This window comes from Vipera berus (assembly GCF_964194415.1).
Source record: "Vipera berus genome assembly, chromosome: 2".
Classification (NCBI taxonomy): Eukaryota; Metazoa; Chordata; class Lepidosauria; order Squamata; family Viperidae; genus Vipera; species Vipera berus.
Genome location: NC_138203.1, coordinates 210091059 through 210104576, shown reverse-complemented (window position 1 = coordinate 210104576; position 13518 = coordinate 210091059). Strand labels below are relative to the sequence as shown.

The 13518-nt window shown below is 37.6% G+C and overlaps 1 protein-coding gene across 4 annotated transcripts in view; it reads right to left on the bottom strand.

The window, feature by feature from the left end:
- Positions 1-4207: 4207 nt before the first annotated feature.
- GRIA1 (glutamate ionotropic receptor AMPA type subunit 1) overlaps positions 4208-13518 on the bottom strand; it is a 249813-nt gene continuing 240502 nt past the window's right edge. For all 4 annotated transcript variants that reach the window (XM_081321917.1, XM_081321916.1, XM_081321918.1 and 1 more), the window contains 2 exons: positions 7295-7429; positions 4208-4643 (listed from right to left, as the gene is read on the bottom strand). In XM_081321917.1, coding sequence (XP_081178043.1) covers positions 4452-4643; positions 7295-7429 — 327 coding nt within the window. In that variant the 3' untranslated portion in view covers positions 4208-4451. The remainder of the gene's footprint in view (positions 4644-7294; positions 7430-13518) is intronic.

The following is a 13518-nucleotide window of genomic DNA, read 5'->3' as shown; positions in this document are numbered from 1 at the left end:
ACTGTTGATCATTTGCTATACTAAATTGAATTTCTAGGTTGAAACTGGGGCTAAAAAATAAGACTCCATAAGAAGATAGAAGTTGCTTTGTCATTTTGACAACTTATACTATATGGACAGTTTTCTCTTTCTGTGTGCTGCATTTTAAAGATAATTATGTATTCTGTACAAATAGTTAAGAATCCAAGCTAAACATTGTAACTTCTGAAGTACAGAATTATTTTAAATATGTTAAGTATTTAAGTATTTTTCAAAATGGTGTCAATCTGTTTCAAGTACACAACTGTATAAAACAAAGTTCCTCACCTATTTTTCCTGACCATTTTGAATATTTCGTAGATCCTCCTTTTGCAAATTATATTCAATTCCAAGAAATAATTGCTTTTAAGAATGAATAATCACAAAAAATAAATAAATGTTGGTATATACCAGGGGTAGGCAACCTTAGCTCTTTTATGACTCGTGGACTTCAACTCCCAGAATTCCTGAGCCAGCCATACTAGCTCAGGAATTCTGGGAGTTGAAGTCCACGAGTCATAAAAGAGCCAAGGTTGCATACCCCTGGTATATACTGACATGTCCCTTGTTTTATTAGTGGTGCAGCTAGAATAGCTTTCCTGAAACTGCAGCCTTCCAGGTGAATTGGAACCAAATCCAGACCTTCAGGCCACAATGACCGCTAGACATATTTAGAAGGCTCCAGTTTAGCATGAAGTCCACGAGTCATAAAAGAGCCAAGGTTGCCTACCCCTGGTATATACTGACATGTCCCTTGTTTTATTAGTGGTGCAGCTAGAATAGCTTTCCTGAAACTGCAGCCTTCCAGGTGAATTGGAACCAAATCCAGACCTTCAGGCCACAATGACCGCTAGACATATTTAGAAGGCTCCAGTTTAGCATGATTAAATATCATTATGTCCGATTGGCATGCAAGTAATACCAATATTGCCAATTGAGAGGTTTGGGGATTACAGGAACAATCATAACCTTGTAAGTCAGGAATGGACAACAGTGGTTATAGTTGCATCCATTGGGCTGTGAGAATCTGCTTCCTACAGAGAGCTGTAATTTAATTTGCTTCATTATAACTGTGTCAAAAAACCTTCTTCAAAACCTGGCCAGTGAATATAGGGTTTTTTGTGTGTTTACCTTGAAGGTCCCTTTCAATTCAGTTGCTGGCAACAGTTTAGGAGAACAATCAGTTCCCAAACCATTTCCAAAAGACAGATTCAGTTTGAAATGAAACCAGATTGGGTTTTATAGCCTGAAGTTTCAAGTAGTATTACTTTGGCAGTATTTACTATTTAGAATACTTGTTTAAATATTGAAGACAATGTTCTGAGAATTGAGAACTTTTACTTTTACAATTTAGAGGGCTTTAAACATTCACATGTGATTTGGTTTCTGTATTGGCAAGGTTTGAAAACATTGATTGCAATGCATTTTGTTTTGCTTCCATTAATCCAGTCTTGGAACAAAACAATATGGTTAGGAAAGAAAAATGGAGAAAGAATTTGTATTATAAAAAATCCCAGGCAATATTTCTCTCTTTGTTTTTTACATCAATAAAAGACAGGTAAGATGAGTGAAAACAAATATAACTCTTAAACTAAAAAATAAATATATATCCATGTACCAAAGAGCAAAATTTAATGAAAGCCAAAACTGTTAAATATGGATTCTTGTTGAGAAAATGTCAATGTCTTTAAGGGTTCCCCAATTCCCATTATTCTATATTTAAGAAAAGTGTAGTAAAAATACATATTACAAGTTAACATTTCCCCACTTCTTCAGCATCACTCTTTCTTTCCTCCCACCCTTTCGTTGATCAAAAAACATTTTAAAGATGAGTCCTATTATCCATGTCCTATTATCGCAGCCTTTGTCCTTCCACAGATTCATTTAACTGGCTGGTACAATTGTTAGGCAGGCCACTGGTACTTTCTGCTTCAAAGACTTCACATTTCTTTAAATTTCATGGGTCTTTTTGTTTTTGGACCACACAGAAAGGAATTCTTGCACTCTGCTTAAATTGGCTTTTAAGGTGGAAGATAGTTGCAGGAACTTTTAAAGTTCTTGAGACTACCAGAAATATCAGATTGTCCTTGACACTCAAAAGCTTTCTTAAACAGAAAAGCAGGCTTGGTTTAGTGAATTTGGTGCACCATAAATACATACACAGAATTAAACTCAAAATATAATCAAAAGCAGACAAATAATAATAATACACCAAGAACAAGACCTTGAAGAGTTAATATCAGATGCTGAGATCTGAGTCTTGACAAATAGCTGGATGAAGTGATGCAGACAAAAGCTTTCCAGTGGCACTGACAGAAAGAAATAGCTATTAGGCATGCTGTGCCCCCATAAGGGGATTTGCATTTTCCATATTGCCAGTCTTATGAAAGTGCCATCTTAAGAGGAATGGAGGAAGTGGATGGAACAACACAGTGTTGAATGGTTAAAATCAGTTCCTAGAAATCAGACTTCAGTGGCTGCTTACACTTTATAAGCATATGTGATATATGAATGTTTTACAGCCAGTTGTTAGTCACACTTGTGAAAAACAAAACAAACTCATATTATATCAAACCCCACCAGGAAGTCATTTTAGTCTATAGCCTGTGTTGAAGCCTTGATCATCTTTCCTCTATTCTATGCAAGTCTTATGTTTTGCACATTGTTATCTGCAGGTCTTAAGATATTAGAAATTCCTGTGGAGTTTGCACTGGCACTTGGATAAAGGTTTAGCCCCTTGTAAAATCTGGTGTTATGATCCAGTCATGAGCAAATGCATATATGAGGATGGAAAATGTAAGAAGAGGTGGGCTTCCTCTGGACTAATGATCAAGTGGAAGATACTCCTCTTTAACACAGATGTCTTCACTGGAAATTATTCTGCTCTGCTCAAGTAGTTTACTGTTCCTGTTGGAGCTTTTATTTCATTGGGTGTGCCAGCATGCACATGACTGGGGGAAATACTGTTGATAAGTCCACTTTCTAGTGCTTTGGACATCTCTGTAAATTTCAGAATTTCATTGAAAGCTTGGGGTTTTGGATCAGAGACAAAGTAGGAAGCAAGGTACCAGCTGGTTTGTTTTGAGTATTCCACTTCCACTCATGAAGATGGATGAGCTGGAAAACCAACCTGTTGGCTTTTCTGTAGATGCTGTTGCTGACCAAGATTCGATTCCTGAATCTGATTTTAGGTTTTGTTTTTAAATGGAACCAGCTGCAAATACTGAGGAAGGCTGAATCTAGGTGAATGCATTTCCTTGTTGGCATCTTTCAATGAAATCTGGATTTATTCTCATGTCATAGTAAATATATGCAGCTCAGTTACTCCAAGGGATATTCTTTAGATGAGGTCCGGAAAGACCAAAAAGCTGAATGTATTCAAAATAGTTTGGATATTTAACATTAATTGGCAATGCAGGGTTCTCTACTCAAAAATCGCCACAGGAAGGAACATTTACAGAAGTGCAAGAATGAGAAAATGGCTGTTATTTGCCTATTCATTTTTGAGAAGGCAGACAAGGAAATGTGCTTGTGTGTACACATGCACATGCATACAAATGTGTGTCTCTGTGTGTGTGTGTGTGTACAGACACAAACTAACACATTTTCCTGGTTTTCCCCATGTATAGGAAATAGCCCTGGCCTTAAGTGGCTGGCTGGTAAACTGTCCGAGTGATAGCCTATTAAATGCACATTCCAAGAACACCAATTAATTATTAGCAATTAGTGCCAATATAGGTGGCACTAAACTCTACTTACTTGGGATCTTGCAAATCTGAATACACAACATAATTCATTTTTTTTAAAAAAATCTTCCTATTTCTTTCTCCATGTTAGGCTTCTCTTTCAACTGTCCTAGAAGTCCTTTCCCCATTTGACAGGGGAATGGAGAACTCCTTCAACATCCTACTCAGGCTTGTTGTAACAATTTTAACACACAGTAGAATCTTGTTGCTCAAGGTGTCCCCCCCACCCTCTTTCACTATTAGTAGTGTAGACATTTATGGTTTGCATCCCAAACTAAACCTGATTTAAAACTTTTCAGCAGGGCAGGGCTGATATTACCCTGACATCACGGGAATTAGTAATAAAAATATATATTGCACACACTAAGAACTTATTAACAACCAAGTTAAAAACAAAATGGCGCTGTCTTCCTCAGTGTTTCTGTAACCGTGTCTCAGGGATATCTCCAAATTATGTTCAGTCCAGTTGCCCTCTCCTTATTGCAGTACAGGTTGTACTTTCTTCTGCCTGTGGATTTACTGCAAAATAAACAGACACATACAAACACACAAAGAAAACAAAGGAAATGGATCTGATTTCTTCTAGAAGATCCACTGCATTGTCCCTCTTCTTGAATGGTCTGCTTTTGGCCCCTTGCTGGGGTAAGGGAGACCCTGGTCTCATCCAGAAGATCCATCAAGGGACAATTATAATCCCGTTGCTCCCAGGGGCATCCCAGAGTTGTGACCCATGCATGGAATCTCCTGCATGGTTTGGGGAAAATCGTGGCTCACCACCCGTCCATTTTCTCCACTGCTGGTTCCTGCTGCAGATGCTCTGGGGAGAGTTGATGTCCGTATGGCTTCATTGATTGATTGCTGTGGGATCAAACAAAAACCCTTTTTAAGAGAAACAAGGGGGGTCTCCCCCCTGCCCTTGGTAATGGCTGGACAATAATAATACACATCATTTCTTAAATTCCTCCTCTAGTAGTTTTTTAACTTCTATATTCAATTCATTTGCTTCTAAAATACCGCTTATGTAATCCAGGAAAATACTCCTGACTGCTACTAATAGTTGTTATTTATCTCCAGCAATGCCAGCAGGTTGTGAAGCTTTGTTTATTATTACTAGGAGATGCTTTATGTAAGCCAGAGCTTATGATAGACACAGAAGATACATGCATCTTCAGTGTCTTAAGCTTGGGAAGGCTCATTAACGCATCCTTTTATAGGATTGTAGTTTAGGTTATTGTAAGTTACAGATTTAGAGAAAATAGTTCATCTGGAAAGGGAATGGAAAATCACATTAATTAACTGTTAACTGCATTAAATTTAAAGTTTTTTTTAGGGGGGGTCATGTCAAATGACTGCCAGCCTAATTGGAAATTTAGATTCCCATTTTTTAAATAACACTAATATGGAGAGGTGTGTGTGTGGGGGGGGGGTTGATTAAAATGAAAATTCAGTGGGCACAATAGGATTTCATTATTTTCTCACCTCCAAATTCTTGCCTGAAAAATAAATAAATAACCCAATAAGTTTTCATTTCTCTTTCTTGGTCGGGTTCCAACACTGGAAGGAAGTGACAGGAATTGGTATTCATGAGAGGGGAATGAACTTCTTTCCCTCCTGCCAATTCTTTCCTGAAAATAGTGTTTTTCCAAGTTCTTGTTATCATGGGATAATATCAGGTTCTGCCCTTAATGAACAATTACTTTGTTAATTGTTTAACACTGTTAATAGCAACCACCTACCTGAATCTTAAGTATGTCATCAGTTTTGAGTATCGTCCCAAAGGTGTTTTTTTTCCAAAAGATAGCTGGAATTTCTTTGTTTTTGCTTGAAGACGTTTCAATTCTCATCCAAAGAAGCTTCTTCAGTTCTTAAGCTTCTTGGATGAGAAGTGAAAGGTCTTCAAGCAGAACTGAAGAAGCTTCTTAGATGAGAAGTGGAATGTCTTCAAGCCAAAACAGAAATTCCAGCTATCTTTTGAAAAAACACTTTTGGGACAACATGACTTGGATGACAGAATCTCCACAGACATTTTGACTCTCATCTAAATTACTAAACTTTCAGAACTTTCTGTCTTGCATGTATTGATGCTATGAAAAGGCCTGACCATTGGCAGAAGAATAATAGCCAAAGATAAGCTGAGAAATACAAATGGTGCAAGGAACAGGTTATCTGACTTAACAAACCCTGAATTCAAAGGTTAAATCTAGGTTTGTTTATTGAGGATTAGATTCCATGCCTATGTTATGCAGAAAAATGCTTCGCTCAGATATGGTCATTTAGGATTCTTTTCCAACTGAAAGTATGTGGCATATCAGTTAGGAATGTTGGTTATTGTTGTTTACCAGCCATTTGCACAATTGGTCTGCACAAGTCTTATTTCATGATTAACATCTTCATTTCTGTAAATGGTATTGGAAAACTCAGTGGGAGAATGAAAAGCTGTACAAACTAAAAGAGGGCAAAAGCTGCACTGCTCCTAATGCTTCTTACAAATATAAAAACAACAACCATTTTTCTGATTCTGTCAAGTAAGATTTTTTCTACATAGGAAAAGGAATTAATATTACAGCTAAAATACAGCTATGCCTCGGACAGTGAAATGGGTGGTATATAAATTTAATAAATAAAAACTTAAGTTTTTTTTGTAAAAAGTGTTATAATTAAGTATGCAGCTGCTATAATTAGCTGTCTTTGAGATACTCAAGTCAGGACTATGTACATTTCATATGACAGTGTAAGGGTAGCCTGAGCAAGTTTAGGTATGTAATCACCTCACAGTTGCATAAGAAGGATAACGTTTCTTAAAGTGATCTAACTGAGCTATACATATCAGCAAAAACCACATATCTGAAATTTATGAATCTTTCCTGAGCAGATTCTTCTTTGGGCATTCTCACTACCACGGAACAACTGAAAGCAACTTGTACTATGGGAAAAGACAGTATTGTGTTGACCGATTGCATGCTTTGCTAATAAATAGTCCCTAGTTTATTCTCTGGCATTTGAAAATCGGAATAGGGACAGAATATTCTTGGAACCTCAGAAAGTTATTTCTAATTAGTGTAGACAATAGTAAACTAAAAAATACCAAGCTGGAATAAAGCAGTTTTCTCTCTTTTGTAGATACTACAATATCAAACTCTGTTCTTAACTAATCAAGGATAGACTTTTAAAATGTTTTCCAAGGCCAGTCCACTTAGCTTAGATCACTTCCATTTTACTAAAGAACATGAGGCAATTTGCTAACTATTGTGACTGATGGTAACTTGTTGAAATAAGGATGCCTGCAGAATCACTGTCAAATTAAAAAATATTACTCCCTAGCTCCTGACAATCCTGGCCACATCATTTTCAGTAAACTGCCTCACTCAGCTGAACACTAAACAGAGCAGTCAGGTAAAAGTCAGTGTTGTCCCTAAAATATTGACTTTCTATCCTAATCACCATCCTGGTTGGATCCATTTCTAAAAGCCTATTAGGAGGCTGGCTGGTATCCTAAAGAAGGTGTGAAAGGCCTGTGAATGTGTTGCCACCTTCATCCGTTTTGATTCACTTCTTGACTTGTAACAAAACTCGATTAAGGCAACCAGCATGGCTAGTCCAAGACCACCGATGAGGATGTAGAAAACCCCGGCCACGTTGCTGAGACTCAGAGCACTTGTTTTGTCCTACAAGAGAAAGGAAAAGGAAATAGGGATGGGGAGGAAGGAATCAGTTGTTCATTTATTTTGACAAACACAAGAGGAATGCTTAACCTGATAACACTGGGGAGTCACCACTTTTAAAAATACATAAGATATCTCAACTTCCTTTGTTTTTTTTACTAATAGCCTTACCCCATCAAACACACAAGGTTGATTAAAGGTTTCAGTGCGTTTGCGACCCTTTGGAAATGTTTAAGTCTAAAACATCTGGAATCATCACCCCTAACTACTTGACTAGCTTTTGCCAAGATATTGTTCCCCAGTCTTACTGAACTATGATCATTCAGACTATCTGAAGATGATGAGAATTGCACTCCCATATGTCTAATGGGTACTACAAATTGGAGGAATCTAACATATGTAGCTTCAATTATTGATAAAAAGATGAGCTAATATTTACTCTGAGCCAATATTTACTAGTTTCCACTTTCCCTCTCCTAAAATAATTCTCTCTCTTGGAAATGCCTCTTCTTCTCTTCTTTGACTATTTCCCCCACAATTTCTGTTGCTAAGCAACAAATCAAAACTGCTTGTTTTAATCCTAACATGTTCTTTGCCTTTTGTTCAATATTCAATTGCTGTGACATTAAGAGGTTCTGCCTTCATTGCCTCTGTCTTTAATAGAAAAATGATTTTGCATGTATGTTATGGTGCATTTTAAAATTCAGTGTTTTATTGATAATGGGAATTGTTAATCACCAATTAAACTCTTTTATTAGAAACCTATTTTAAACATCTTTTCTATTAACTTCATAAGCTGGTTCTTTTTCTTATTATATGCATAAAAGAAAGATTATTTTGTTAGGATTTACCTGAAAATCTAATAAAAAATGCTTGAGCAGACCGAAAACAATGTTATATATTTTTGAAGTCAGAGAAACATTCTTGTAAGGGGCTTTCAGAATTAAAAGTAGCACAGAAAGATTTAATTTATATGTATGTTTTTCAGAGAAATGCAAGTATTTCCAACTATTTCTGAATTCTCAGCAATACATGCTGAGATCTTTCACATATATATTATGGTAAAAAGTGACTTGGTTATGCCTAGCTTAAGACATTTATATCATCACTGTTCTTTCTAGAGAAGTTCAAGATAGATGGCTTCAGTCAACTATGTTGCTGAGCTATTAACCTTGATACTATTACACATTAATTGCTCTTCAGATATTAAGAATTTTCACAACAGCAAATTTCCAGCAAGGAAACTGGTTGAGTTTCCTTGAATCCTTAGCAAAAAAAAGTTTTAAATGCAAATTTCAGGACTTTAAAATTCTTTTTCCCCCCGAGTAAGCCAAAAAAGATGATTGGAAAGTTGATTTTGGAAACTTACAAATGGACTGATGCAATGATTTTGAAATAATATATTGCAATTAATGATGAAAAACCTTCCCATGGGAAAGTGCTGCTATTTTAAATATTATAGAATAGGATTTTGTTTCTTTTATTTCTCTTTTTTCTTTTCAGTTAGTGTTAGATTTTACTATGTTTGTTAAAAACTTTAATAAAATCATTTAAAAATAAACCTACTTTGAAGGATTAGATTAGCATGCATTTTATATTTAGATTAAACATGCAACAAGCATGCACATACATAAGGGGAAAATGCAAAGAATGAATGAGACTTTCAAGATTAGTTGTATCTACATTTCATTCAAATCTCGATATTTTAGATTTTCAAAGTCTGTGTGGTAGTAGTTTAGTTGAATAGAAGTGTTGTAACACTTTAAATGGGATTTGTATGGTGTCAGCAAGACATTATCACAAAATATTGATATATGTTGTATTTAAATAGATTAAGTCAATCTTAAATTAAACTGCAGAAAGATTCAGACTTGAACAAGTCTCATTTTTAGAGAGCTTGTGCCTGTTAATCCCCAATCTTGCAACAATACTCCACAAGATGGGGGAAAAATAGCATTCAGTATAGGATTCCCAAAGCTGGCTGAAGCCTACTTGGAGAAAGATACTGAGCCAGATGCAAAGAATAACATCACAATATAGATTTAGATTGGAAAAGTACTTTTGATGCTTCCTGTAGCTTTTTGGCTCTCACATTTTCTCTGATAGAAGGATGTAATTTCTAATTGCAACGAGATTCTTTGAAGAGTGATGATTGCCTTGCTGTCACCAGTCTTTCCTGGTTGGAAATTGGCACTAGGGGTCACAAGCAAACACTGCAGAGGCAAAGAAGCAATTCCTGCCTGCTGTGGCTTGCTTTACCTTCCTGACTCTATAAGGCCTTACTTGCTGTTTCGATCCCAACCCCTGATTTAATAGCATTAATAACAACAGTGCATAAGGAAAGGCACCAATCCCACACAAAATGCCCAAGAGAATCAAAACCCTGTTGCGGAGCAGCAGAGCTCTGCCATTTGTGCTTTGTGACAGATGCCTTCCCAAGTAGCCTGCCCATCATGCAGTCAGCTTATTAGTGGGAGTGTAAATGTCACAGCTTGTCTCCTGCAGAGGGAGAGTGACATGGGAGGGAAGAGGAAGACTGGCAGGTAAAAAGTAAGCAGCCAGCCTAAGCTGTGAAAAATACACCAGCATCGTTGCCATGGTGACCCGGCCTAGCTAGCTTCTCTTCAATCAGGGGCAGCTTATCCATCATCTTTTTTCTTGGGATCTTATGACAAATAGTCCTTCAGGCCAGTGGTGGGATTCAAATATGTGAACAACCGGTTCTCTGTGTGGATGCCGCTTCCGGAAATCCATTCTGGGCCTGGGTAACAAAAAATTAGCTACCAGTTCTGCCAAAGGGGTGCGAACTGGCTGAATTCCACCACTGCTTCAGGCCCAGGTTTCCTGGGTCTCCTTTCACCTTTTGCATCAGTGAGACTCGACAGAGACATTTAACATTGCTCTTTTAAATAGACATTGATTTTGAATGCTTGTGGCCAATGCCCTGGATCCATGCTGAGCAGAGTGCCATGAAAAGCTGTTGTTTTAGGAACTTTTATTTGTGATTCACCAACTGTTTACCCCTTTGTGTTCCAGGGATTTCTTCTGGTATGACAGATTGAGAAAGTCATTTCTCGAAAGTGCCCATTTCTACAATATTTCTACAGGAGGGATGAGAATATCAAGTACTCACAAGTTGGGCCTGCCTTGACCTCTCTTCCCCCATCTCCTAAAACAGAATTTAAGATCCTTTAAAATACCAGATTTATAGTCATAGATCTGATGAGAGTAAACTCTTGATGCTCAGTTAAGGACAATCCTTCAGAGAGCAAGTTGATTCCCTCTGGGCCTGCAATACTAGCAATGTGGGCAAAGTCTGCTGCTGTGAAATGCTGAATGATGGTGTCAAGCACTGTACAGAACACTACTTGTTATATTAGTGTGAAACTGGACTGACAGGCAATAGAAGAAATAAATTATATATTAAATCTAGGAACAAATAGACTTTTGAAATTCTCTATGCTATTTATGTGCCGAGAAATTGGATGAGTAATTTCTTTCACTTTCTCTAGAAGAAAGATTAATTCTCCAATTTCTCAAAGGAAGGATTTCTCCTTAGTAGAAACAGTACCATAATTACTGAAAAACAAATGAATAATCTAAGGAAAGGCTTTTGTTGGGTTTTAATTGTAATACAGAAGATGGGGAAATTGTGGATGATTGGACAATGAATGAGGAGACATTCACAGACATGCAGACCCACACACATATTTTGGTTGTGTTATCACTTATAATATTAGAATATGCATTTTATCTATGAATGTTTTTTAAATCTCTTTTTCTTTGGAATAGTTTCTAAAGCATTTTCTTTTTGATCAAAAGACATGGCAACGCTTTGGGGAAAAAATATTTACCTGACAGTATTTATATATTATGAAGCTAATGCGCTTGTATGGGTAATTCAGTTCTAGAAAGCATCTGACAGCATTTTGTACAGTCATAGATTTTAAAACAGATGCAGGCAGAAGACCAATTAGCATGAATTACCTTATTTAACATACAGAGCAAACAATAGGAGAGGAAAGGGCATTATGTTTTATTCACATCAGGTTGTGTAAAGGTGGAAGTAGACTAAAAGGAGTCAATAGGGAAGAAGAAAGTTGGAATACTTTTTGTATGCAGACATTTAATGGTCTGCTGGATTTAACCTCGTCATTTGAGACAAAACAACTAACAAAGAAATTGACAAGTGATAGGACAAGACAAAATGAGAAGCACAAAATCTGCCTACATCAAAGCTCTTTCACTGAAGGTTTCTTTCATTGTTTGATTGCAGCTTAACCCAGTTTTAGGCTCTAGGAATTAGCTGAATGTCAGAAAAAATGACAAGGAAAATGTACAGTATATCTCTTAATTCAATTTAATATTCATATATTCATAATTAGAATATTGAACTATTGTAGTTTTTAATATTTCAATAAGTTGCCTATTTCAGTATTGATATTTATTTATGGATGTTTAAACTTTGTCTTCATTATATTTTCTGTTGAATCTCTGTTGATTAGTGTTGGGTAGGGAAGAGAAGAAGGCAGCTACTACATAAAAGTTATAGAGTAAAATTTAACAAAATACACATAGTTTAAGTTGCAAGATCCAATCTAGGTCGATCATCAGGATCAGAGATTTAATCTTCTGAGCTTTTGGATTCATGTTGGAGCCCATCCTCAGGAAACTTTTCTCTAGCAGAATGTGTGCTTTGGGTTATTCTATGCATCATATTTATGTGGTGCCTTCCTATTAGTCGATTGGTGTGTTGATCGCTGGCGATTGGCTGTTTTTTTCTTGTGTTGCCAAGTCCCTAGTTCCTAAGTACTGACCCAGATTGGATCTTGCAACATTATCCTGGGACATGTATATTTGCCTTTATTCCTTGTTTAAAGTTTTCTTCCTTTTGGAGGTGCCATTATAAGACCTATGTTTCCAACCATTAATATTTTCTGCATTATCTTTCCATTCTTTAAATTTTTAATTTTATTTCATAGTGACTTTTCTGTTTATTTCCATGGTTAACTTATGGCGGAATTAAAAAAAAAAGGAAGCAGTCCTAAATTAGATGGATAGTGCATTCCATCCATGGTGGGTGAGCCATGTATCATGTTAAGTTTTAAAAAGAGAAATAATAGTGTATTTTCATACACTTCAAAAAATTAAAAATATGGGTGGGGTAAACTAGATATCCACTGGTATTATCACTGCCAATCATGTTTTCCATGAGTGTTTATTAACCTCTTGTTTAGAGATTAGTCTTGTACCCATTTGAAGTTGGATTAATTTCTAAACAGAGATGATGAATATGATTATATCACCATCGACCATGGTATCCTACTGCGTCGTCTCAGGGGGCTGGGAGTGGGAGGCACCGTTTTACGGTGGTTCTCCTCCTATCTCCTGGGCCGCTCGAAGTTGGTGTTGGCGGGAGGGCAGAGATCCACCCCGAGGCCTCTCGTTTGTGGAGTCCCTCAGGGGTCGGTTCTCTCACCCCTCCTGTTCATGGACGAGGTCATTCGTGGTTTCGGGGTGGGGTATCATCAGTACGCTGATGATACCCAACTTTTTTTCTCCACCCCGAACCAACCCAGCGATGCCCTCGCCGTGATGTCCCGTTGCCTGCAGGCGGTCCAGGTCTGGATGGGGAGAAACAGGCTTCGTCCTGCCAAGACTGAGTGGCTGTGCATACCGGCATCTCGGGTCAACCAGACTATTCCATCTTTAATGATGGGGGGTGAGGTGTTACCCCCTGTTGATAGGGCTCGCAACTTGGGCGTCCTCCTGGATTCACGGCTCAATTTTGAAGACCACATAGGAGCCGTGACCAGGGGGGCTTTGCCAGTTGCGACCCTACCTGGACCGAGATGCCCTACGCACAGTCACTCATGCGCTCGTGACCTCCCGTTTAGACTACTGCAACGCTCTCTACATGGGGCTGCCCTTGAGGACCACTCGGAGGCTTCAACTGGTGCAGAATGCGGCTGCGCGAGTTGTGATGGGGGTTTCCCGATACTCCCATATAACATCTCTACTCCACGAGTTGCATTGGCTTCCGGTTGCCCTCCGGGTGATATTCAAGGTGCTGGTGATGACCTATGAAGCAC